This window comes from Pongo abelii, chromosome 8 (genome assembly GCF_028885655.2).
Source record: "Pongo abelii isolate AG06213 chromosome 8, NHGRI_mPonAbe1-v2.0_pri, whole genome shotgun sequence".
Taxonomy (NCBI): Eukaryota; Metazoa; Chordata; class Mammalia; order Primates; family Hominidae; genus Pongo; species Pongo abelii.
The window spans coordinates 18,629,958-18,653,015 of record NC_071993.2 but is presented as its reverse complement, the minus strand read 5'-3'; the positions used below and the strand labels follow the sequence as shown (position 1 = coordinate 18,653,015).

The following is a 23,058-nucleotide window of genomic DNA, read 5'->3' as shown; positions in this document are numbered from 1 at the left end:
ATATTCCAAAATCATTAATTGGGATGAAATAATAAAGGATTGAACTAGTAATTGTGAATCTCTTACCATGACAAAAGTTTTATCAGAAATATTTTGTAAAAGCAATTTTAATTAGAATATGGTTTCCTACCAATGTAAGAATTGTTGTTTATTATGACTACTGTTTTTATACTCGGTAAATAAATTCATGTAAACAGTGTAGGGCTAATTAACAAATTGAGGGAAATTTTTTCATATATTAGCTGATAAAATATTATGTATGTAACTAATTTTTCTTTTTTTTAGACACCAGGTTGTCACCAGGCTGGAGTGCAGTGGTATAGTCACGGCTCACTGCAGCCTCCACCTCCTGGGCTCAAGGGATCCTCCTATCTCAGCCTCCCAAGTAGCTGGGTCTACAGGTATACTCCACCATCCCAGCTTAATCATTTTTAATATTGCATTTTCTTGGGGGTAAGGGAAATAAGGAGTTAAATGTAAAACAGTTTTACTTATAAAAGGCTAAGAATATTTGGCAAGAACTTGGAATAATGAAGGAAGCAAAACAAAGTAGATTTTATAACTATAATTTTGCTGGATAGTTTTTTTTTGTTGTTTTTTTTTTTGTTTTGTTTTTGAGATAGAGTCTCACTGTATCACCCAGGCTGGAGTACAGTGGTGCAATCTTGGCTCACTGCAGCTTCCACCTCCTGGGTTCAAGCAATTCTCTTGCCTCAGCCTCCCAAGTAGCTGGGATTGCAGGTGTGCACCACCACACCTGGCTAATTTTTTATATTTTTAGTAGAGATGGGGTTTCGTCACGTTGGCCAGGCTGGTCTTGAACTCCTGACCTCAGGTGATCCACCCGCCTCGGCCTCCCAAATTGCTGGGATTACAGGCATGAGCCACCGTACCCGGCTCATTTATTTTGTTAAATAAGCTAATGTGCAGATCTGAAGTTAGGTAATTATACACAGGCATTTTCCTGGGACAAACTTCAAGTGCCAGGTACTTGCACTCTTAATACTGTCTTACCATCCAATTATAACTGGACAAAATGTACACTTGAGACACGGAAAAGGTCTTAGCCTTAAACGTGATGACATTGTAAGCTTCTTACAGCAGTGTAATTAATTGAGGCATGGATATAATGTCTTCAAAGATTCCCCTTCCGTGTACATGTCTTATGTAGGATAATATTCTTAACATTTTATTCACTTCAAGTCACCCCATTTTGCCCTGATTTCTTTTGAAGAACAGAAACTTTGGTTATAAAAAGCACTTCTGGGTTCAGACAGACAGTGAACCTGCTGGAGTCGGTGGTAGGGAGGAATGGCAGGTAACTAGGAGGTAAACAACAGGAACAATAGGCAAGGTTAGAAAATGAAGTGGGAGAAGTTATAAAAATTTATTTTCCCACGAAATAATTCCACAAGCTGTGTAAACATTTCTTACTAAAACAAATACTCTAACAAACACACAAAGATTGTACATTTCCAGTGAAACACTCACAGTAAAATTGCCTTTATTTTTACTCTCTAGGAGCAAAAACAAGGAGGCAGCAGATGAATGCTTTCCTAGTTACCTTTGGCAGCAAGCTTACTCACATTCCCTGACTGCTCAATGGGTTATTAAAGCAACATATAGCACAATTCAATACAGAGCCAGGTGGGCAGAATGCTCGATATCAGTCTCTAGTTTCTTCATTAGTCTTCAGCATTCCATTTCATCTCAACCATTCAGTCACTCGTGCACACTCTTTCTTACATACGGACACACACACGTGCATATAGCGAGTTCCGGCTCGTAGACTCCAGTGCAGTGACTAGAACAGACACTAGCTACTAAGAATGTGTCACAATCAATCAGTGTGAACTGTATGTATGGAGTAGAACAACCTCTGGAGTTTTATATTTACCATAATTTATGGTGAAAATTACAAACTTACAAGGATGGTATAACATTCAGAATTCAAACCTTTTCAAGTCAAGCAATCACACATATTTACAGTATGTACACACTTTCTACTAGAATGAGGATAAGTGTCTAGACAATGTTATTACAAATTTCCTGAATGTGGGCATTTCTAGTCCCTGTAATTCATAAAGCAAATCTGCTGACTTGGCATTAAGACTCTAAAATAGTGTGATCAAACTGATATATATATATTATATATAATAAGAAGGTGTTTGCAGAAATAACATTTACAAACTGTCTATACAGTACACAGTACTAGTACATAGAAAATAGATTCTAACTTTATGATCCCCTTTGTGTAAGGCAAGACTGAATCTGTCCCCAAATTTAGTCAGCCAGAGGTACAAGCAAGAAACAGTGGTCCATGAATGAATATGCAAATCAGGTGCCTGCGTATTAAAAATCTGCAGAAACAACAAATTCCACTTTTTATCTGTGCTGATTCTGGCTTGTTGGATACATCAACTACATTTCTTAAAACACTAACATCACCTGGGTGGCAACAGATTTTGTTCAAGTGGCAGCTACCCAAAACAGTTTTTGAAGAGTCCAGTATGCAACCGGAGGACTGCAGCCATACCAGGCCAATTTATGTAGCACTTACTTACAAAAGAAGAAGTATCTTAATACTCTATCCATGCTATTGCTATTCAAGCAACAGCAATACAAAAATATTACAAGACAGATCACATATGATTGCAGTGTAGACCCCAAAGACTTTGTTTTGGGGATGCTGTTATACAAGACTTCAAAAACAAACCAAAAAAAACAAAAAAAAAAAACCACAAAAAAAAAACACAAAAGGGCAAAAGTCATTGGCGGATGTAAACATCCCTGTTCCACTCCCCAGCCTCATTCCGTTTTTTTGATATCACTTCTCCATCCTTTTCACAGTAGCGATCCTTGGATTTATGACGGCTGCGCTGCTTGTTGCACTCGTTGTGGTCCTGCTCTCGATCCACGTCCCGGGAACGGTGCCGAGACTCCCTGTGTCTGTGGTCACTGCTCCCGTGGGTCTCGTCTCTGTGGTTGTGGTCACGGTGTGAGGCATAGTGGTCCACGTGGTCATGGGAATAATCTTCCTTTGGCTCTACGTAGGCAGAGTCTCGACTCTCCTGGGTTTCCGAGTCAAATGTCTCTTGCCTGGAGAGGCCGCGACTTGTCCCACTGCGATGGTTGTGGTGTGGGGCTGAGGAGGAAGAGCGGTGCTGGGATTTCTTGACTGGTTCCACGCTAGGTTCTTCTTCCGCTTGGGAAGCAGAACGGATAGGAGCGGAGCGATCAGTCCTCTGATCACCTTGAGAACCCTGGCAGCGAAAGGAGCACACCAGGAGTTAACCAAGGTCAGTGTGTAAAGAACATGTCCCAGAGCAACCCCATTCAAGCAGAGTCCTTTTTAAGCATCCAGAAAGCTGAAATGAAGTCTAACTTGGCTTCATCCCTTTGGTAACATCCAGTGGCATTTATAAGGCTTATACTATATTAAATTGGACTTTTTGTAAGTGCCTAGAACAGTGCCCATGGTAACCTTTTCCTTTAAAAAGAAAAAAAAAAAAGCAGCAGCAGGGAAAATGTTCTTTTATATATTCTCCTGTGGCTCAAATACAGATGCAGGTCCCTGAGATTTTTCTATACAGTGGTGTAAACTTAACAACCTCTGCTTGACTGTATGTGAGAATATTAAAAATAGCAAATGCTTACATGATAAAATGATACAATATGGGACAGGCACTGTTCTAGACCCTTTGTATATAATAACTCATTAATACAACAGCCCTATAAGATCATCTCATGAGATTATTAATTCCAGCAGCGTCTTGGACAGGTTGCCATTATTATTCCTGAGGTAAGAACAGTTAAGAAATTTGCCCCAGGTTATCCGCCCCACAAGTGGTAAGAGGTGCAGCCAGGATTTGAATCTAGGTGATCCACTTCCACAGCCTATGCTGCTGTTTAGAAAGTTTCTGTAGTCTGTGTATGTTCCCAGTATATTCTGTTGATGGTGCTTTTCTTACATGTACATACACAGCTCATGCTGGACTTGCTTTGAGTTAATATACTAAAACAAGCCCCAAGCAGGCTACTGGGCTTGGATCCTAGAGGTGCCACCATAGGCAACTTTTTTTCTATGAAGATTGTATATATAGATATATATATAAAAACTCCCCTTACCTGTGAATTAGAGGCTAGGGTGGGGCTAAGAGGCAGACTTGAAGTGGCTAATGTACGGCTAAGGAGAGGGTTGGGGAGGCTGCTGCTGGGAGGATGGGTGGCCTTCCAGTAGGCCTCCAGATAGTCGGCAAGGTGCTCACAGGCATCCTCAAGCTGGTTCTCATCCAAGATCACATCGAACAACTCCTGCAGAGGCAGACATTCCAGACCACATTGACGCCAGCCCAGTTTTCACCCCCTTCCCACCTCCATAAGAGGAGGAAGGGGCTCATGAGCTGCACCCCTTTGTACTTGCTCCTGCTTCTATAAGTGCTGCTACTATCTTCCTTTTTATTTAGTTAGCAAGTGTCTGACTACCTCAAATCATTGGTGAGGGCACTGAATGCTTAACTAATAATGGCCAGAAAGGTAACAGTTGTTAAGGACATGGCAGCACAGAAAAGTTGTCTATCAGCAATGAAAAAAGGCATGGATACTATGGTAGAAAAAGAGATGAGATGTATATATATTTGAACAGAATGGGAAGAAGCCTATTCTTGACATCAAGATCAGGAAATCTTTTTTCTTTTTCTTTTTTTGAGATAGAGTCTTACTCTGTTACCTCGGCTGGAGTCCAGTGGCCTTATCTTGGTTTACTGCAACCTTGGCCTCCCGGGTTCAAGTGATTTTCCTGCCTCAGTCTCTCAAGTGGCTGTGGTTACAGGTGCCTACCACCAAGCCTGGCTAATTTTTGTATTTTTAGTAGAGGTGGGGTTTTGCCATGTTGGCCAGGCTGGTGTCGAACTCCTGGCCTCAAGTGATTCACCCGCCTCGGCCTCCCAAAATGCTGGGATTACAGGTATGAGCCACCATGCCTGGCCCAAGATTATGAAGTCTGAATTTAGAAATTAATAAGGTAAGATTAGGATGTGAAATTTTGAGATTGTCCAAACTTCACAGTAGTTCAGTAGAGAAGAAAAAAAGGTCACTTTTCAAAAGATTTTTTAGTGTTTATTATAAATTTTAACATACATTAAGCAATCAAATATTTATAGACCCTGAAATGGCTACGCTTAAAAAGAAAAAAAAGCCTGGTGCAGTGGCTCATGCCTGTAATCCCAGCACTTTGGGAGGCCAAGGTGAATGGATCACTTGAGGTCGGGAGTTTGAGACCAGCCTGGGCAACATGGCAAGCCCCATCTCTACTAAAAATATAAAAATTAGCAAGGCATGGTGGCATGTGCCTGTAGTCCTAGCTACTTGGAGGGCCGAGGTGGGAGGATTACTTGAGCCCGGGAAGCAGAGGTTGCAATAGTGAGCCGAGTGGCCACCACTGCACCCCTGCCTGGGCAACAAAGCAAGACCCTGCCTCCAAAACTAAACCTAGGAAAGCTCTAATACCTCAAGGCATTGCATGTAAAGCACAGACAACAAGTGAGAATCGAGGTAACTTATTACTTAGAAATTGATTTGAGACCATGTGAAAGTAAATGTCTCAGACAGTTATTAAGAGCAGACAACTTGCTCCCTATGATCAGAAATGAATAATATACCAACTCCAAATAGACTGGTCATACAAGCCAAATTTTTGGAACCAGGATCTTGTGTTAGATATTAACAAAGTGACGTTACTGCAGGATGTACTGAAGCTTTTGGTAAGCTATGATCATCATTTGGATTACTTGAGCTCAAAACACGTGATCATAGAAGGAGGGAGGACAGTTTACTTTGGAATGAATACCACTTTAAGTGATGAGGATTCTCTTCCCTGACTGACAGGTGTTTGACTGTTTTTTTCAAAATATAATGCCAGTTCTGGCCAGGCATGGCGGCTCATGCCTATTATCCTAGCACTTCGGAAGGCCAAGGCAGGAGGATCACTTCAGGCCAGGAGTTCTAGACCAGCCTGGGCAACATAGCAAGACCCCATCTCTACAGGGGGAAAAAAAAATTAGCCGATCATGGTGGCATGCACCTATAGTCTCAGCTGCTTGGAAGGCTGAAGCAAGAGGATCACTTGAGCCCGGGAGTTCAGGGCTGCAGTGAGCTAAGACCATACCACTGCACTCCCAACATGGGCAACAGAGCAAGACCTTGTCTCAAAAACAAACAAAAAAAAAAACAGGTCTGATCTCTGTAACTGGATTATGCTGTACATAGAGATAACTTACTGGAGGACACTGAGCCAGTTTATCAGCTGCTACCATCTGGACGTTGAGGTGTTTAGCTTGAGATTTCCCCCGAGATTTTATTAACCTTTGTAAAACCTGTAAAAGATAATGAATTTTTAACAGAGTAATAACTACATCCAGGTAAAGTACAAGGTACATTATTGACTCCTTTCTCTGGGGCCTTTTTATATACAGCACAAGGGGCTTATAATAGATGGAGCTATAAGATCATCTGCAAAATTAACATGTTAACATAAATCACAGTTGCAAGCTTTAAGCACTCACATTCTTTTTTCTAAGCTAGCAGCTCTCAAACCCTCTTTAAAGAAGCTAAAATTGAAAACTATTAATACATTTATTTAAAAATTCACAATAAATCTGATACATGTTTATATATATATATATATATATATTTTTTTTTTTGAGACGGAGTCTTGCTCTGTTGCCCAGGCTGGAGTGCAGTGGCGCGATCTCGACTCACTGCAAGCTCTGCCTCCCAGGTTCACGCCATTCTCCTGCCTCAGCCTCCCGAGTAGCTGGGACTACAGGCGCCTGCCACCACGCCTGGCTAATTTTTTTGTATTTTTAGTAGAGACGGGGTTTCACCGTGTTAGCCAGGATGGTCTCGATCTCCTGGCCTCATGATCCTCCCACCTCGGCCTACCAGAGTGCTAGGATTACAGGCATGAGCCACCACGCCCGGCCAAATTTTTTTTAATTAATACAAATAGCTACATTTTTTACAAATCTCTCTAATGGCTGCCTGGCTTCATAGAAGACAATTGCAGTCTCCTGTTTGCTTTTACAGTCAACCTGCTGCAATGTCTTGTTTTGGTTGAAATATGTGAAGAAAATCCAACCTCCTACAGATTTGTAATTGAGAAAAGGAGAAACAATTTAGTATAGTCTTCTTTGATACTACACTAAAACTCAACAAATGGTAGTTCCTTAAAGACTATTTGTTATGTGGAATCTGAACCTGCAGTGAAATTTTCTTACTCCATGACATTCCACTGGTCTGTCTTGAAATTAATATTATTCATTGATCATACAAACAATAATGGTTCACTGACTTCAGATCTTCCAAATGTTGACATATTCATTAAAATGTTGACATATCTCATTATACAGTATTAAAACATCATATTCATTAATATTACCATTGATCTCCTCAGAGAAATCTTTATTGAGAAGCTTACAAGTTCTCAGAGGTGCATACAAGTTTTCTAAAATTCTGATTGTTGTCTGAAAGCTTGAGTTTTATCATTGGCAACACATGCTGTTCTCCTTTAAGCGACAGGCTTATTTTGTCCAAGAAAATATCTGCTACACCAAGTCAGAATAAGCATAGCCTGTCAGTTGTTGTTTGAGATAAAAATGGTATTCTATGAAAAACATGGCTAGTTTAGTTCACAACTCAATCAAACCAGTGCTTGTCCTTACTTTTTGGTATGCAGCAGGAGCTTTGTGTATACTTTACTTTGTTTTATTACACTGAATATTAAAAGTCAAGATTTAATAGAAGTAATAAACTTTACTACTTTATCAGGACATTAAGTGAAATTGGCTTTTTTTCCCCTTAAACTGCAAAAGCATGGTGGTGCTGAATACAGTAACTGCTGGTACTTTGATACCACAGTCTTGATTTATGTTTGGACGCCAGCAGTTTCACCCACCATTGCTTTTGCATCAGCCATGCAAATATCAAAACAGTGAAAATGGCAAATAATGTGTTAGTATTATCATGGAAGTAGTTATGACTAAATGGACCCTCTAAAAGTGTCTCAACACTCTCCAGGGATCCATGGACCACACTTTGAGAACAGCTATTCTAACCCATGAAACTATATCAATTTAAAAATTCTTGACTATCATGTCTCTTCAAATTCTGTATACATCATAAAGGCTATTGCAATAGCCCAATTATAGAAAGCAGAACATAAAATACATTTTAGGAAAGTTTGATTATAGAGCAGACAGTAGCAATCCTACTTACCTTAGGAGAAGAAATCTTTACATATACTATAATAGGGGCCAAGGAGGTTTTACTGAGTTGAGCTGGATGATTAATCGTATCCGCGTCAAGGACCACCAATTGCAATGTTCTTGCAAGTTCAAAAATCCTTTCAATTTCACTCTGAACTTCCGCTGTAAAGAGTGAAACAGTTCAGTTAAAGTGCAGTATTTTTAAGATAAAGTAAAATGGCATACTGTTTCTTCAACAGAGAAGTGAGTAGGTCAGCCATTATGTTAATGCTTACAGGCAATAGAATTGATAAAAATTTACAACAGTAATTTATCCTTTTGGAAAGGGCTCTTTCTCCACACATCATTAGGATTTAAGGAATTTTTCTCTCAGCCGGCTACAGAATTTACTTTTAGTATAATACTTGGATTGTGGAAATTTTTAGCTCTCTGCTGACATTCTTTGTGCTTGCACTCTATGAAATCATTTCATAAAACTGCTGTAAAATAAGAACTTTGAGATATCTTCCGTGTGTTCATTGCAGACCACTTTGCACTAGCAACTCCTTTCACTGCATGGGCTGATCTATGTTTACATGTCACCTGTATGCCGTCTAGATATGTTTATTAACAAGATGAAATACAAAATAAAACAGGAAAGACGTGAATGGCACCAGTAACAAACATATCCAAAAACACACCTCATATTTTCCAACCAAAGTAGTCATGTTTTAAAAGGGCAGTTTTCAGAGGCAGCACTACAGAAATCTAAAGTGTAAAATTTATAGAAACTTATCACAAAACATTAAAATATCTAGTTGAACTCCAAGAAAATTACATTCAGTTCATCTGTTCCATGATCTCCAAAGACTCAAAATCCGGACTGTCTGACAGAATTTTCTGCAATGAGGGAAATATTCTCTATATGTGGTCCAGCGTGGCAGCAGCTAATGGGCTACTGAGCACTTGAACAGGCATGTAAATTTTTAAAATTTCATAAATTGCCAGAAGCTATTACTAGGCAGCATAGGTCTATAAAGCATAGTACATAGCTTTCAGTTCCCACTGCAGTCGTGGAGGTTGAATTCCATGAGACTTTTATGCCAGCAAATGTGGATTTACAATTACCTTTTAATTCCTCTTAGGCAGTTCGATTCTTGCCAGAAGCTTCCTGGAGATAATTTTAACTAGTACATTATTGAAGAAAAGGTATCTCTCTGGTCAGTAATCCATCTGCCTCACAATATGTTATGACTTGAGTCCTTTTGTTTACCTAGATATCTTTAAAAAATCAGGGCCCAAACTACATGAGATACTAGCTTTAAAATAACATTGGGCCACTGAATCCCAGTCAAGTTACAACCTAAATTAATATTTATTGTAAGCATTAAGAAATCTGATGACAAAGATTTTCATCTTTGTTTCATCTGTTAAGTGTTCAGACAGTCACAGCATCCTGTGTAACTCCTTTTTAAAGGTTTGAGCACTATTTTTATTGATTATAAGTTTAATATGTGGGTTTTTTTTTTTTTTTTTTTTTGAGACAGAGTCTCTCTCTGTCTCCCAGGCTGGAGTGCAGTGGCGCATTCTCGGCTCACCACAATCTCCTCCACCTCCTCAGTTCAAGCGATTCTCTCGCCTCAGCCTCCCACATAGCTGGAATTACCGGCATGTGTCACCAGGCCCAGCTAATGTTTTGTATTTTTAGTAGATATGGGGTTTCACCATGTTGGCCAGGCTGGTCTCAAACTCCTGACCTCAAGTGATCTCCCTCCTCAGCCTTCCAAGGTGCTGGCATTACAGGCATGAGCCACTGCACCCAGCCCTAATATGTACTCATTGTATAAAACCTGGATAGCCTTAAAATATATTACATATACGGATATTATTTATATTATGTCAATATATTAACATGTTTTAATATATACACATATATAAAGATATTTGTGGTATCCCTATGTACATACTTTACACTCCTTTAATTAAAGGGAAAGAGTTTTAAAATATTTTGAAGTGGACTTTCAGAATCCTGGTGCAACACCATATTAGTAGATACAACCTTAAGGATCGATGACAAATTCTGATACTACTTTTGGCTTCAAAGTAAAAATGATGCTTTTAAAAAGGGATGTATCCATGCTAGGAATTTTCCTTTGACAGAGTATATCATGCTTAGAATTTACTCTAATAAAAAAATGTCAGAAACTTCCCCAATGTTCGTTTCTGAAACTGAAAGTAAATTTGATTCTTTCCAGTTGTCCTAGCTAATGAAAGAATGCAGGTCAGCATCTTGAAGAGGGGGCAAGCCTTCCTTATCTCCCCACATCCCACAGTTTCTTATACCCACTGAATTAAACTGAAAAATGAAGAACACCTTTCTATGCTTTATATCTCTAAAATCTATAAACAACACCAGGAACAATCAATGTTTCCTCTAAGATAAAGAAGAGAAGCTACAACACTGATCATTAGAGAAATGCAAATCAAACCACAATGAGATACCATCTCCCACCAGTTAGAATGGCTGTTATTAAAAAGTCAAAAAATAACAGATGCTGTTGAGGTTATGGAGAAAAAGGAACGCTTATACACTGTTGATGGGAGTGTAAATTAAATTAGTTAAACCATTGTGGAGGACAGTATGGCAATTCCTCAAAGACATAAAGATAGGAATACCATTTGACCCAGCAATCCCACTACTGGGTATATACCCAAAGAAATATAAATCATTCTATTATAAAGATACATGCATGTGTATGTTCACTGCAGCACTATTCACAATAGCAAAGATGTGGAATCAACCTAAAGGCCCATCAATGATGGAGTGGATGAAGAAAACATGGTACATAGAGGGTAACGACACACACACTGGGGCCTATCAGGGTGGGAGGAGGAAGAGAATCAAGAAAAATAACTGATGAGTAGTAGTCTTAATACCTGGGTGATAGGAACTTAAAAGTTAAAAAACAAAAAACAGAAGTTAACTTATTTAGAAGGAGGTTTCTGTAATCAAACAATACTGTAATAACAGAGTGGAGATGGTTACTTTCATTGTGGCTAGTGTTGAGGGACACCTAAGTGGTCAGTTAAGAATTAGTAAGACCTGGAGGTAGCTCTAGTATGAGTTATTTAATGTCATATGGGTAATTCCAATACCATTTTCATAATTACTACACACAAAACTCTTAATTTTGACCAGTGCCTGCCTTATCTTGCAAAAAGAATCTGTATAAGCCTTCTCTAACTACCTTTCTCCCCAGGCTCAGTAAATTCTGCCTCTCTGTTCCCACTGCCACATATCAAAGTGGCTTGGGGGGCAGAAGTGAAGCGTCATCGCTTCATAGAGCTGTATGGTCATTGGGTAACATATTGAACCTCTTAGAACCTAAGTATTCTTATCTGTATTACGGAAATGAGGACTAAATTAATCCACATGCAAACTTCCGTTACAGTTATTGCAGTACTTGGCCTACAGTAAGTGCAGACAGTCCATGACTTATGATGGTTTGACTTAAAGATTTTTCAACTTTATAAGAGTGTGAAAGCAATATACGTACAGTAGGAACCGAACTTTGAGTCCCCATACAACCATTCTGTTTTTCACTTTTAGTATTCAATACATTACATGAGATACTCTACACTTTATTATAAAATGGGTTCGGTGTTAGATGCAGTTGGTTTGCCCAACTGCATTTTTTTTTGCATTTTTGTACTTTTTGCATTTCATTATAATAATATTACAGCCTCCTCCTTGCCTTGCGCTCTTTATTCCTTGGTCTGCTGCTGCTTTTAGAATTCTCAACCACTGACCAACCATCTCTGTCTGTCTGTATATACAAGATTTTGTCCATGTCTTCCTGTAAAACAAACACTATGAGAAAGAGGACTTTGTGTCCTTTACTTTTGTGTCCCTGAGCACCAAAATAATGCCTGGCACATGGATGGTATTCAAGTATTTGCTAAATGAATGAATGCCTCCAGTCTGTACATGGTCCCCTACCACCTTAAGAATAATGATATGGTTTGGCTGTGCCCATTCAAATCTCATCTTGAATTGTAGCTCCCATAATTCCCACTTGTCATAGGAGGGACCTGGTGGGGGGTAACTGAATCATGGGAGTTGGTCTTTCCCATGCAGTTCTCCTGATAGTGAATGAGTCTCATGAGATCTAATGGTTTCATAAAGGGGAGTTCCCCTGCACATGCTCTCTCTTGCCTGCTGCCGTGTAAGATGTGACTTTGCTCCTCCTTCACCATCTACCATGATTGTGAGGCCTCACTAGCCATGTGGAACTGTGATTCCATTAAACCTCTTTACTTTATAAATTACCCAGTCTCGGGTATGTCTTTATTAGCAGTAATTCTTGTGAGCGTCAAATGATGTGTGGAAAGAGTTTTAAGTGTGACAGATAAGGACATAAAAAAGAAATTGCTATAAGCAAAACACATGATCACATTTTTTCCTGAGAACAGACTAATACAAATAAGCTCCAACCTTTTCATGTCTTACCCCTGCCTCTCTCTCTGCTGTCATCTCCCATGTCTTCCTTTTTAAAACCATATATTTTAGCTTAAATGAAGCACCTATGTTTTTCAGAAACCTGTTGTGGCTTTCACTGTCCCGAATCACTATCAACCTCTCCACTCCTTTCCCTTTTTTTCTTGGCTAAATCCTGTCATCTTCCAACCTCAGCTCAGGATCAGCTCCCTGGAAAAGCCTTTCCCTGTGCCTCCTGCAGCAACAGCTCTTTGGCAGCCAGTTCATGGCTGGACCACTTTGCTCATCACCCTCTATCTCAACGGGCTCTTCACTGATTCACCTTATGGCTACACCTTGCTCCTTATGGGAAGGGGCTTCATCAGTTTATTTTTTTATTCACGGGCTTCCACATGATATTTGGTATCTAGTGTATGCTCAATGAAATACATAGACTGGAAGATTCATTTAAAAACAATGTATAATCAGTAGTTGTAAAAAACATCTTGGCAATCTAAGGAAATCTGTTACGTAATTGATTCCACTGATGAGTCTAAAACATTACTTGACTTCGTTAATTCAGTTTAATTTATGAAATGAGCATTTTATAATAATTCTTGGCCAGGTGCAGTGGCTCATACCTATAGTCCTGGCACTTCAGGAGGCCAAGGCAGGAGGATTGCCTGAGCCTGGGAATTGGAGACCAGCCTGGGCAACATAGTGAGACACCATCTCTACAAAAAATTAGCCCGATGTAGTGGCATGTGCCTGTAGTCCCAGATACTCAGGAGGCTGAGGTGGGAGGTTTGATTGAGCCCATGAGGTCAAGGTGCAGTGAGCCATGATCCACACCACTGTACTCCAGCCTGGGTAACAGAGGGCGACCCTCTCTCAAAAAAGTCAAAATAAAAAGTAATTCTTGTGAGCATCAGATGTTGTGTGGAAAGAGTTTTAACTGTGACAGATGATGAGGACATAAAAAGGAATTGCTGTAAGCAAAACACATGATTACATTTTTTCCTCAAATATATTTCTAAACCTGTTACTGAAGTCTTGCCAATGAAGGGTTGTTAGGTGAGAAACAAAACTGAGTTCTATAATGTGTCATGCTCATTGCTAACAGATAAAGTTTATTATTTATAATAGTTTTTCTATTATTTATATAATCATGCTTCAGAGTAAACGAAGAAGTTCTATGTTAGAAACCAGCCTCTCAGAGGATTTGTATATCTAACCTATAAACAGAGAAAAATTAAGCTCAAAGATCTGACACAACTCTCAGAAAGTTTACTTTATAAAAACAGAAACCTAACCATCCAGTAAGCAACATGTGTAACAGTGATTAGCCTAAAACTCCAAGCACATACCAAAAAGATTAAATAGCAGCTGAAGGGTCTCAATGTAATCAATTCAGTATACGTTAATAAGCAGTATCCACATACCACCCCTGTAAACACAATAACTCCCTACATTGTTTTTACAAATAAAACAAACATATCGATATCTATCAATAAATATAGCCAGGAATTGACTTCATCCTTTACCAATTTCCACACCCACAAATTATACTCTCCTGAGAATGATTTCATTATTGATATACAACAGGAATTAAGGAATATTTAGGATAATAATGGCTATCATTTATTGAGCACATATCATGTTTAATCCTTGCAATGATTCTAGGAGGTAGTTATTTTATTTCTTTTTTACGATGAGGAAATGGAGCCTTCAAAAGGTTAATAAACTTGCTCATGGTAACACTGATGCAAAGCCAGGAGATCTTAGAGTCTGCAGACACCAAAGCTCACGTTAGTGAAAACAAACCACAACCAAAACATTAATGCTGACAGCCTGTGGAATTCTTAACTTGAAACTATCATAACAAATCCTTCCACACCATGAAATCAGCAAGACCATAGCAACAGCTATTGGCAGCACACACCTGTTTTTTCTATACTCTGTGACACATGGAATTATCATCTTGTTAGATCTTCTTATTATCAACATCGGGAGAGGAGAGTTTAAAAAGCTTAAGCTCATTGCACAGACTTACCTAAGCTTGACCTTGTGTTGGATCTTTCTATTATTGCATGCTTACTGGGATTGTTTAATACCGAGCGTTTGGCAAGCGAGATGTCAGCGGTGACCCTTGTGATGGATATCCTATTGGAGGAAAAAGTCACAGAAGAACTTAAGGTTATTGGGCTAATCAAAGGGGATAGAAGTGTATGCCCCAGATTCATCTAAGTATGAAATATATATAGCGACCATATTTTCAAACCATATGTGTTAGGATACTTACTTACTCATTTTTTTTTAACTTATTCATTTTTGTTTATCTTGCACCTGCCTTACTTTGTCTTTTGTTTGTTTTGAGACAGAGTCTCGCCCAGGCTGCCCAGGCTGCAATGCAGTGGCGCGTTCTTGGCTCACTGCAATCTCCACCTCCCAGGTTCAAGTGATTCTCCTGCCTCAGCCTCTGGAGTAGCTGGGATTACAGGTGTGTGCCACCACACCCGGCTAATTTTTGTATTTTTAGTACAGAGGGTGTTTCACTATCGAAGCTGGTCTTGAATTCCTGGCCTCAAGTGATCCGCCTGCCTCGGCCTTCCAAAGTGCTGGGATTACTTTACAGGTGTGAGCCACTGCACCCGGCCCTATCCTACACCTGCCTTACACTGCATTTATTGGTTGCTTACAATTATCAGATAAGTACTAAGCACTTTATTTGAATTACTAAATGATCCAAAAAGCTCTAGGAGAAACGTTTACTCCCACTGTTGCTGATGAAAAATGAGACTCACAGAGAGATTATTTATCCAAGGGTATGTACTTACTAAGTGGGAGAGCTGGGATTTGAACCCAGACTCCTGACCCTATATTCCTAGCCTCTGTGCCATAGTTCAGTGCTGTGATAGGCATGAAAAATAAATAAGAACCAGTCTTCCCTCACATAGCTAATGGTCTAGTGGCAGAGATAAATAATAAAGGAAAATAATTAAAGGTGATGATTGTTGTGGAAAGAACATACAGGGTATTATGAGAGACAATAATGAATTGGGAGTATCATTTTAGATAAGGTAGAAATGAGAGCAACAAAATTTGGGAGCTGGAAATAGCAAATGACTTAGACTGGAGAAAGCTGAATATTCAAGTCAGCAGTAGGAAAAAGCTGTGAAGCAAAATTGAAGGCTCACAATATTTCTAAAGAAGGTAGAGAATGAAGGTGGGGCGAAAAGGAAAAGTTTGGTTAAAAAGTCTGTTTCAGTTACAGCCCTCCACTGCCCCCTCACAATATCAAATAGCCAGGTGACAATTCTTTTCCTGTGTGGTACAAGACCCTACATTTTTTATCTTGCAGGCAATACAAGAGGGCCTCTGACCAGGGAACCCTAGACAGAACAGGAGCATGGAATACTGGATGGAAAAGAAAGGATTCTGAATGTTGAGTCTTCAGCCTTTTTCCTCATTGTACAGTTTTGGTAGCCAGGCTTATATTTATATCCCCAGGGGTCAGAATGGAAGATTCTTCTCTGGGGAGTCTGACTGCCAAATTGTAAGGACCCAAAGATAATGATATTGGAAGTTTCCTGTGTAAATTGTCTAACGAGATTGCCATACACAGAAACACAAAGTTGACAAGCTCCGCCTATGAGCACAGAACTTCTGATTAATTATTTTATGCCTTATTTTAAAATTTGAGCACAGGACAGTTTGTCAGGCATCTTCAGAAAACCTCTCGAGAGACCAAAACAAACAGAAAAGTCAATCATGACAATTATTCATAGTTAAAAGCTAAAAGATGGTTTTATCTATGAGACTAGAACAAATTTCTATTTAAAGACTTAGAATAAGAGCTTTTGGAAGTAACATGATAATAGAAATAGAAAAAAAAGCAAAAGAAAGGTTAAAAGAAATGTAACATTTCCAAAGGGTAAGACAAAAAAGAGTTGGAAGATAGGAGAAGAAAAGTAAGAAAAGTAGAGATAACCCAAGAGGTTCAAATTCCGAATTACAGGAGTTCAGAAAAAGATAATAAAGAAGACAGAGGAAAGAAAATAAAGAATTAATTCCAGAATTAAGGATCTGATTTTCCGAATTGAAAGGGTCCGGCACACGGGTTGAAAGATCCACACCAAGACTTATTTTTATAAATTTCATAACAGTGGGGACAAAGAGAAACCCATAAGCTTTCAGAGGAAAAAGACAGGTCCCAAAGGGCTGAGCACTAGAATGCTTTGTACTTCTCAAAGCAACAATGGAAGCCACAAGGTAATGGAGCAAAAAGCCTTCAAAATTTGGAGGGAAAACTATTTCAATCAGAATTCCATGAGCATTTAAACTAGCAATTAAACAGAAAGGTTTGTAAACATGCAGGCTATTGAAAAAAATGTTTATGTACCTTTCCTAGGGAAATGACTGGAGAAGGTTTTTGACTAAAATGATAGTAAAGCTTGAAAGAAATCAAGGGATCTGGGAAACAGGAGCTTCAACCCAAAACAAAGGTGAAAGGAATCCCCAAGGATATAACACGGAATGTTCCAGAATGACACCCAGCACAGAAAGATCTAGACTGCAGCACGCTAGAATGTCCCAGAAGGATTCAGATAGACAAATTAATTTTGGCTGGCTCCATATTTAATATTTATTGAAACTATGTAAATAACAGTCAAATGAACTATGTCATATAATGCGTTTTTTTTTTTTTTTTTTTTTTTTTTAAGACAGCATCTCACTGTCACCCAGGCTGGAGTGCAAGGGTGTAATCATAGCTCACTGCAGCCTCAACCTCCCAGGCTCAAGCGATCCCCCTGGCTCAGCCTCCCAAGTAGCTGGGACTACAGGTGCATGCCACCATACCTAGCTAATTTTTTTTTTTTTTTTTTTTTTTAGTAGAAACAGGGCCTCATTATGTTGCCCAGGCTGGTCTCAAACTTCTGAGCTCAAGCAGTCCTCCTCCCTTAGCCTCCTAAAGTGCTGGGATTACAGGTGTGAACCACTGCACCCAGCCTAATGTACTTTCTTGTGTATTTTCCTCGTGGTTTCCATGAGATAAACAACTTTTTATTTGCTCAATTTTTTTTTTTTTTTTTTTTTTTTTTAAGACAGAGTCTCGCTCTGTCACCCAGGCTACAATGCAATGGCGTGATCTTGGCTCACTGTAACCTCCGCCTCCTGGGTTCAGGTGATTCTCCTGCCTCAGCCTCCTGAGTAGCTGGGATTACAGGTGCCCACCATTGAGCCCAGCTAATTTTTATACTTTTTGTAGAAACAAGTTTCACCATGTTGGCCAGGGTGGTCTCAAACTCCTGGCCTCAAGTGATCTGCCTGCCTCAGCCTCCCAAAGTGCTGGGATTACAGGCGACAGCCACTGTGCCCAGCCTCAGGATTATTGATTTCTAGTAAGATTGTCCTGCAGAAGATTCTGGCAATGGTATATTTATCCCTGTAGCAATTCAGTATGCATTCCAAACACTTCAGTGCTGATTGCTGACGTTTTGAAAGTCACTGAAGGAAAACAAAACAAAACAAAACAAAAAAACAAAAAACCTGAATTTATCCCAGGTGGCTTTCCTTCTTGTTCTCAATTTCCTTGTTAATTTACCTGTCACCATCCTACAAGGTGAATCTGAAGATTGCTTTGTTTACGTGACACAGTTGGTTACTGTGAATCCAGTTTTGAATGGGCTACTTTATTGCACACAACAGGAGGAGGAGGATGATTTATTTCTTCTTTGATCTGACACACTGACACTACTTAACAACCAGAATGTGATTCTGACAACCCCCCAGGGCTGCTGCAAATGAATTTAAGTGGGTTTCAGAAAAGAAAAAGGAATTCTTGACTACCTAGAACCTTTTGCATAACTAACATTTCCTTTCATATTTTCTCCTCTTGGGCTTAAACGTTTTTAAAAAATAAATTTAGCTTATTTAATAGATAATTAATAAGGAATAATTCATTTTTCCCTTTTAGAATGTCATATGTACATACACACCTGATGCTTTTGTTGAATTTTCATCCTCTATTGCTGTCTTGCCTTGCCAGAAGCAAAGACAGTCAGTAATTCAGTTACTCTAGATGTCTTGCCATGGGTAAAAATGTTAAATTTGTACACGGCTTTTAAATTCTGCCTTATGGACTCGTTTCTTCTTCTGAGGACTGTTAATTGGGGACAACAGGGCTAGAATATAGAACCCCAGCTCTACAAGTCAAGATGAGCCAAGGCAGGTCTATTAATTAAACCATACGGAAGTTACTTCTGGCTAGAAATAACAGATACTTTAAGATATTTTGTTTATCTGTTTCTTAAATAAAACCAATCTGGTTGGCTGATACACTCGAACATGGGTCCAAAATCCACCCTCTCTGGCTGGAATGTGTCTTCCAGATTCAAAACTTACTCAGGTTTAAGTACAAGTAGTAATCCAGGAAATTCCATCCCACTTCCCCATCTCTGGCATTTAGGAAAGGGCAGTGGGTTGACTTAGGCATGGAAAACACAGTGCCTTTGTTAGCAGAATTTTTTTTAGTGTTCAAGCTCATGTTGACAATTCCAAATTGTGATAAATGACAAAGCCAAGGATAAAGAAACAAAAGCTAAATGGAGCAGATTAGAGGTATGCCTTTTATACTTGGCCAATGCCTAGTAGCCTTGGTCCAAGTTAAAGGTTCTATTTTCCTCTCACAAACTGAAAAATATTTCTTAAAGACAGGTAAAATTAAAAAAATCTAATTAGGAATATTTGGTTGGAAGACCTTGATTATAAAGTCTTTTCATACCTTGAAACTTATAATAGTTTTTGTTTTCCTCATTCTCTCCTTTCAGTTCTTTGCCTGATCACTTTTTTTTTTTTTTCTTGAGACAGAGTCTCACTCTGTTGCCCAGGCTGGACTGCAGTGGCGCGATCTCGGCTCACTGCAACGTCTGCCTCCCGGGTTCAAGCAATTCTCATGCCTCAGCTTCCCGAGTAGCTGGGACTGCAGGCACGCGCCAACACACCCAGCTAATTTTTGTATCTTTAGTAGAGACGAGGTTTCACCATGTTGGCAAAGCTGGTCTCGAACACCTGATCTCGTGATCCACCCGCCTCGGCCTCCCAAAGTGCTGGGATTACAGGCATGAGCCACCATGACCAGCCTGCTTGATCACTTACTAACAAGACTTGTCCTCCTATAAAAGTTTCCTTCCTGCCCTTGCCTCCTCTGCCAAAAGTCAATATAAATTAGAAATGGTTGTAGTAGTAGGTGTGGTCTGGAAAGAAAGTACTATAGTAAGAAATCTAAAAGAATCCTGAAACCAACAAATACTATCTGTTGCAGTGGTCCCCAACATTTTTGGCACCAGGGACCAGTTTCATTAAAGACAGCTTTTCCATGGACCGGTTTGGTAGGAGTGGGGAGACGGTTTTGAGATGATTCAGGCACATTACATTTATTGTGCACTTTCTTTCTATTATTATTACATTGGAATATATAATGAAATGATTATACAACTCACCATAATGTAGAATCAGTGGGATCCCTGAGCTTGTTTTCCTGCAACTAGATGGTCCCTTCTGGGGTTGATGGGAGACAGTGAAAGAACACTAGGCATTAGACTGTCCTAAGGAGCATGTAACCTAGATCCCTCGCATGCAGAATTCACAGTAGAGTTTGTGCTCCTATCAGAATCTAATGCCGCTGCTGATCTGACAAGAGGCTGAGCTCAGGCAGTAATGTGTGAGTGATGAGGAGTGACTGTAAATACAGATGAAGCTTTGCACACTCCCCTGCCACTCACCCCCTGCTGTGTGGCCCCTAGCAGGCCATGGACCAGTACTGATCTGTGACCCGGGGGTTGGGGACTCCTGATCTATTTTAGTTGCATTGTTAGGATGGGAGGAGGAAAGGAATGTGGAGAAGAGACGCACTGCATTTATCTGGTTAAAAATACAGAAATATACACCAGCCCTGTATGTTCCAGGTCCCCTGTAATAACCAACTCTTAAACTTTGAGGTTTCCATTTTGGACTCTAGTCATGTCTTTGATGCTTCAGGAGCTGGCTTAACATTGAATGATGGCACCCATTAATTATTTGATTCAAGACTGCCTTTCAATAGACTTTAAGCTCCACAAAGCCAAGGCCCCTGTCTGTTTTTGCTCCTCACAGTGCCTGGCACATAGAATATACTCAATAGATACTTACTGAGGCAAGTTGAATAGTGAACGGGGGGAAGAGGAGGAGAAAGAAGATTAAGTCCAAGCCCATTGGCGCAACACACTAGATATGACCCTTGGGTTTGTTACCAGTCACTCCTTGCCCATGTCCTTTAAGATCTGGGTGTAAGTTGCCTTACACATAATGCTGTGTCGTACCTCAAAGCCTTCACACCCTGTATACCATCTGCTGAACATACCCTTCTCTTCCCTGTAATCCATTTGGTCAAATCTTAGGCACCATTTAAAAACTCTTCCAGATGTGGATGTCCTGATGTTGGTGTTAATTACGCCTCCCTTTATGCTACTTGCACCTTGTGCATGCATATAACCAAGTTGCCCTTTTACTTATATGCAGTGTTACTGCTACAGGTTTCAATTTATGGTTTCCATGAGAGCTCTTCATAGGCAGAGACTGGCTTCACCATCTCTGCATTTCTCTAGCAGAGAGTATGCAGCAGACATTCATTCAAAATTCATCTGGCCACTGCTCATGTTGAGTACTGCTCCAGGCACTGAGAACACAATAGTTCACAAAACATTCTCAAACCCTGCCCTCATGGAGTTTATCGTCTAATTATGGGAGAATGACAATAAACAAAAATAGTACTGGAAATACATAAAAGAGCACTAGAAAACAAAGGAAAAGGAGAGACACAGAACAAATGAACACATGTGTATGTGTGCATACATGTACACACGTATACCAAGGAGAATATCTGAGGGAAAAGTGTTCCTAGCAGAAGGAACCGCAAAGTGCCAAAGCCCTGAGGTGATCGTGTAATCTGTCTGTCTGGAACACTCAAAGAACAGCAAGGGAGTAAGTACGGCAGGGTGAGAATGAGCGAGGGAAGAGCAGCAAGAGAAAATCTAGGTAAGGGCGTGTGGAAGAATAGACCATAGGAGGTCATGTAGGCCACTGTAGGACTTTGGTTTCTACTCAGAGGAAAAAAAGAAGTCACTGGATGGTTTTGACTAAAGGAGTGGTGAGCACTAGCTCACATCTTAACAGGGTCATGCAGCAGCTAACCTGAGCACAGGCTTTAAGGAAACAACCACAGAAGCAAGGAGACAAGGTGGGAGGCTGTTGCAACAATCCATGGAAGAGATGAAGATGTCTCAGACCAAAATGGTGGCAGAGGATGTGTGAGAAGGGCTTCGACTCTGAATATATTTTGAAGATACAGACAACAGCATTTGCATGTGAAATATAAGAGAGAAAGAACAGTCAAAGAAAATCATCTGGGCTGAAGGGTCTTGGGACTGAAAGACGAAGAAGCTATTAATTGAGATAGGGAGGACCGTGGGAGGGGTAAGTTTTGGAGGAGGTTACATTTGAAAAGTCCATTAGACATCTTAGTAGTGATAATGAATAGGCAATTGTATACATGGGTCTAGAATTTAGAGGAAAGACTGGCAAAGGAATGGAATTTAAAAATCTGATGCTGAATGAAATCACTAAACGAACGTAGATAAAAGACATCATAGAGCTTAGCCCTAGGCGGTCCAAGATTTCCAGTTGATGAGGAAGTACCAGCAAAGGAGACAAAGGAGCAGTCAGTGTGACAGAAGGAAAACCAGAAAAGTGTGGTTCCAGAAACAAAGCAAATAAAGTATTTCAAAGAGGATGGAATAATCCACCATGTCAACTATTGCTCATAGTCAAGTAAGATTAGGACTGAAAATTTGTCCCTGGATTTAGCAATGTGAAGGTCATGGGTGATCCTGACATCACTAGTTTAGCTGAGTGGTGTGGGTGAAAACATAACTGGGGTAGGCTGAAGAAAGTGGAAGGAAAGCCAGTACACTCAATTGTTTCAAGGAATCTTCCTGTAAAGAAAAAAAAAAGACACCTAGAGCAATATGAGGTCAAATGTGAGAGGAAGTGACATTTTTACACGTTGACAGAGTTTCCATTAGAACAGGAAATACTGACGAGGAGAGAGCAAAGGATGATTACAGCTGTGTATGGATACGTCTAGCAGAGAGGGGATGGGGAATGAGATCTAGTGCCCACATGGTGGGTTGGCCCTTGCTGGGAACATAGTCATTGGAGATAAAACAGCATCCAGGCAAACATGCAACTCCACAGGCGGGGTTATGGAAATGCCTGGATGTTCTCCTCCATTTGCCTCTA

General features: G+C 39.9%; 1 protein-coding gene across 6 annotated transcripts in view; it reads right to left on the bottom strand.

Annotated features, from left to right (window-relative positions):
- Positions 1-1,369: 1,369 nt before the first annotated feature.
- Positions 1,370-23,058, bottom strand: part of CACNB2 (calcium voltage-gated channel auxiliary subunit beta 2) — a 401,876-nt gene continuing 380,187 nt past the window's right edge. For all 6 annotated transcript variants that reach the window (XM_024253014.3, XM_024253016.3, XM_054521516.1 and 3 more), the window contains 5 exon segments: positions 14,774-14,883; positions 8,275-8,426; positions 6,279-6,374; positions 4,129-4,314; positions 1,370-3,263 (listed from right to left, as the gene is read on the bottom strand). In XM_024253014.3, coding sequence (XP_024108782.1) covers positions 2,769-3,263; positions 4,129-4,314; positions 6,279-6,374; positions 8,275-8,426; positions 14,774-14,883 — 1,039 coding nt within the window. In that variant the 3' untranslated portion in view covers positions 1,370-2,768.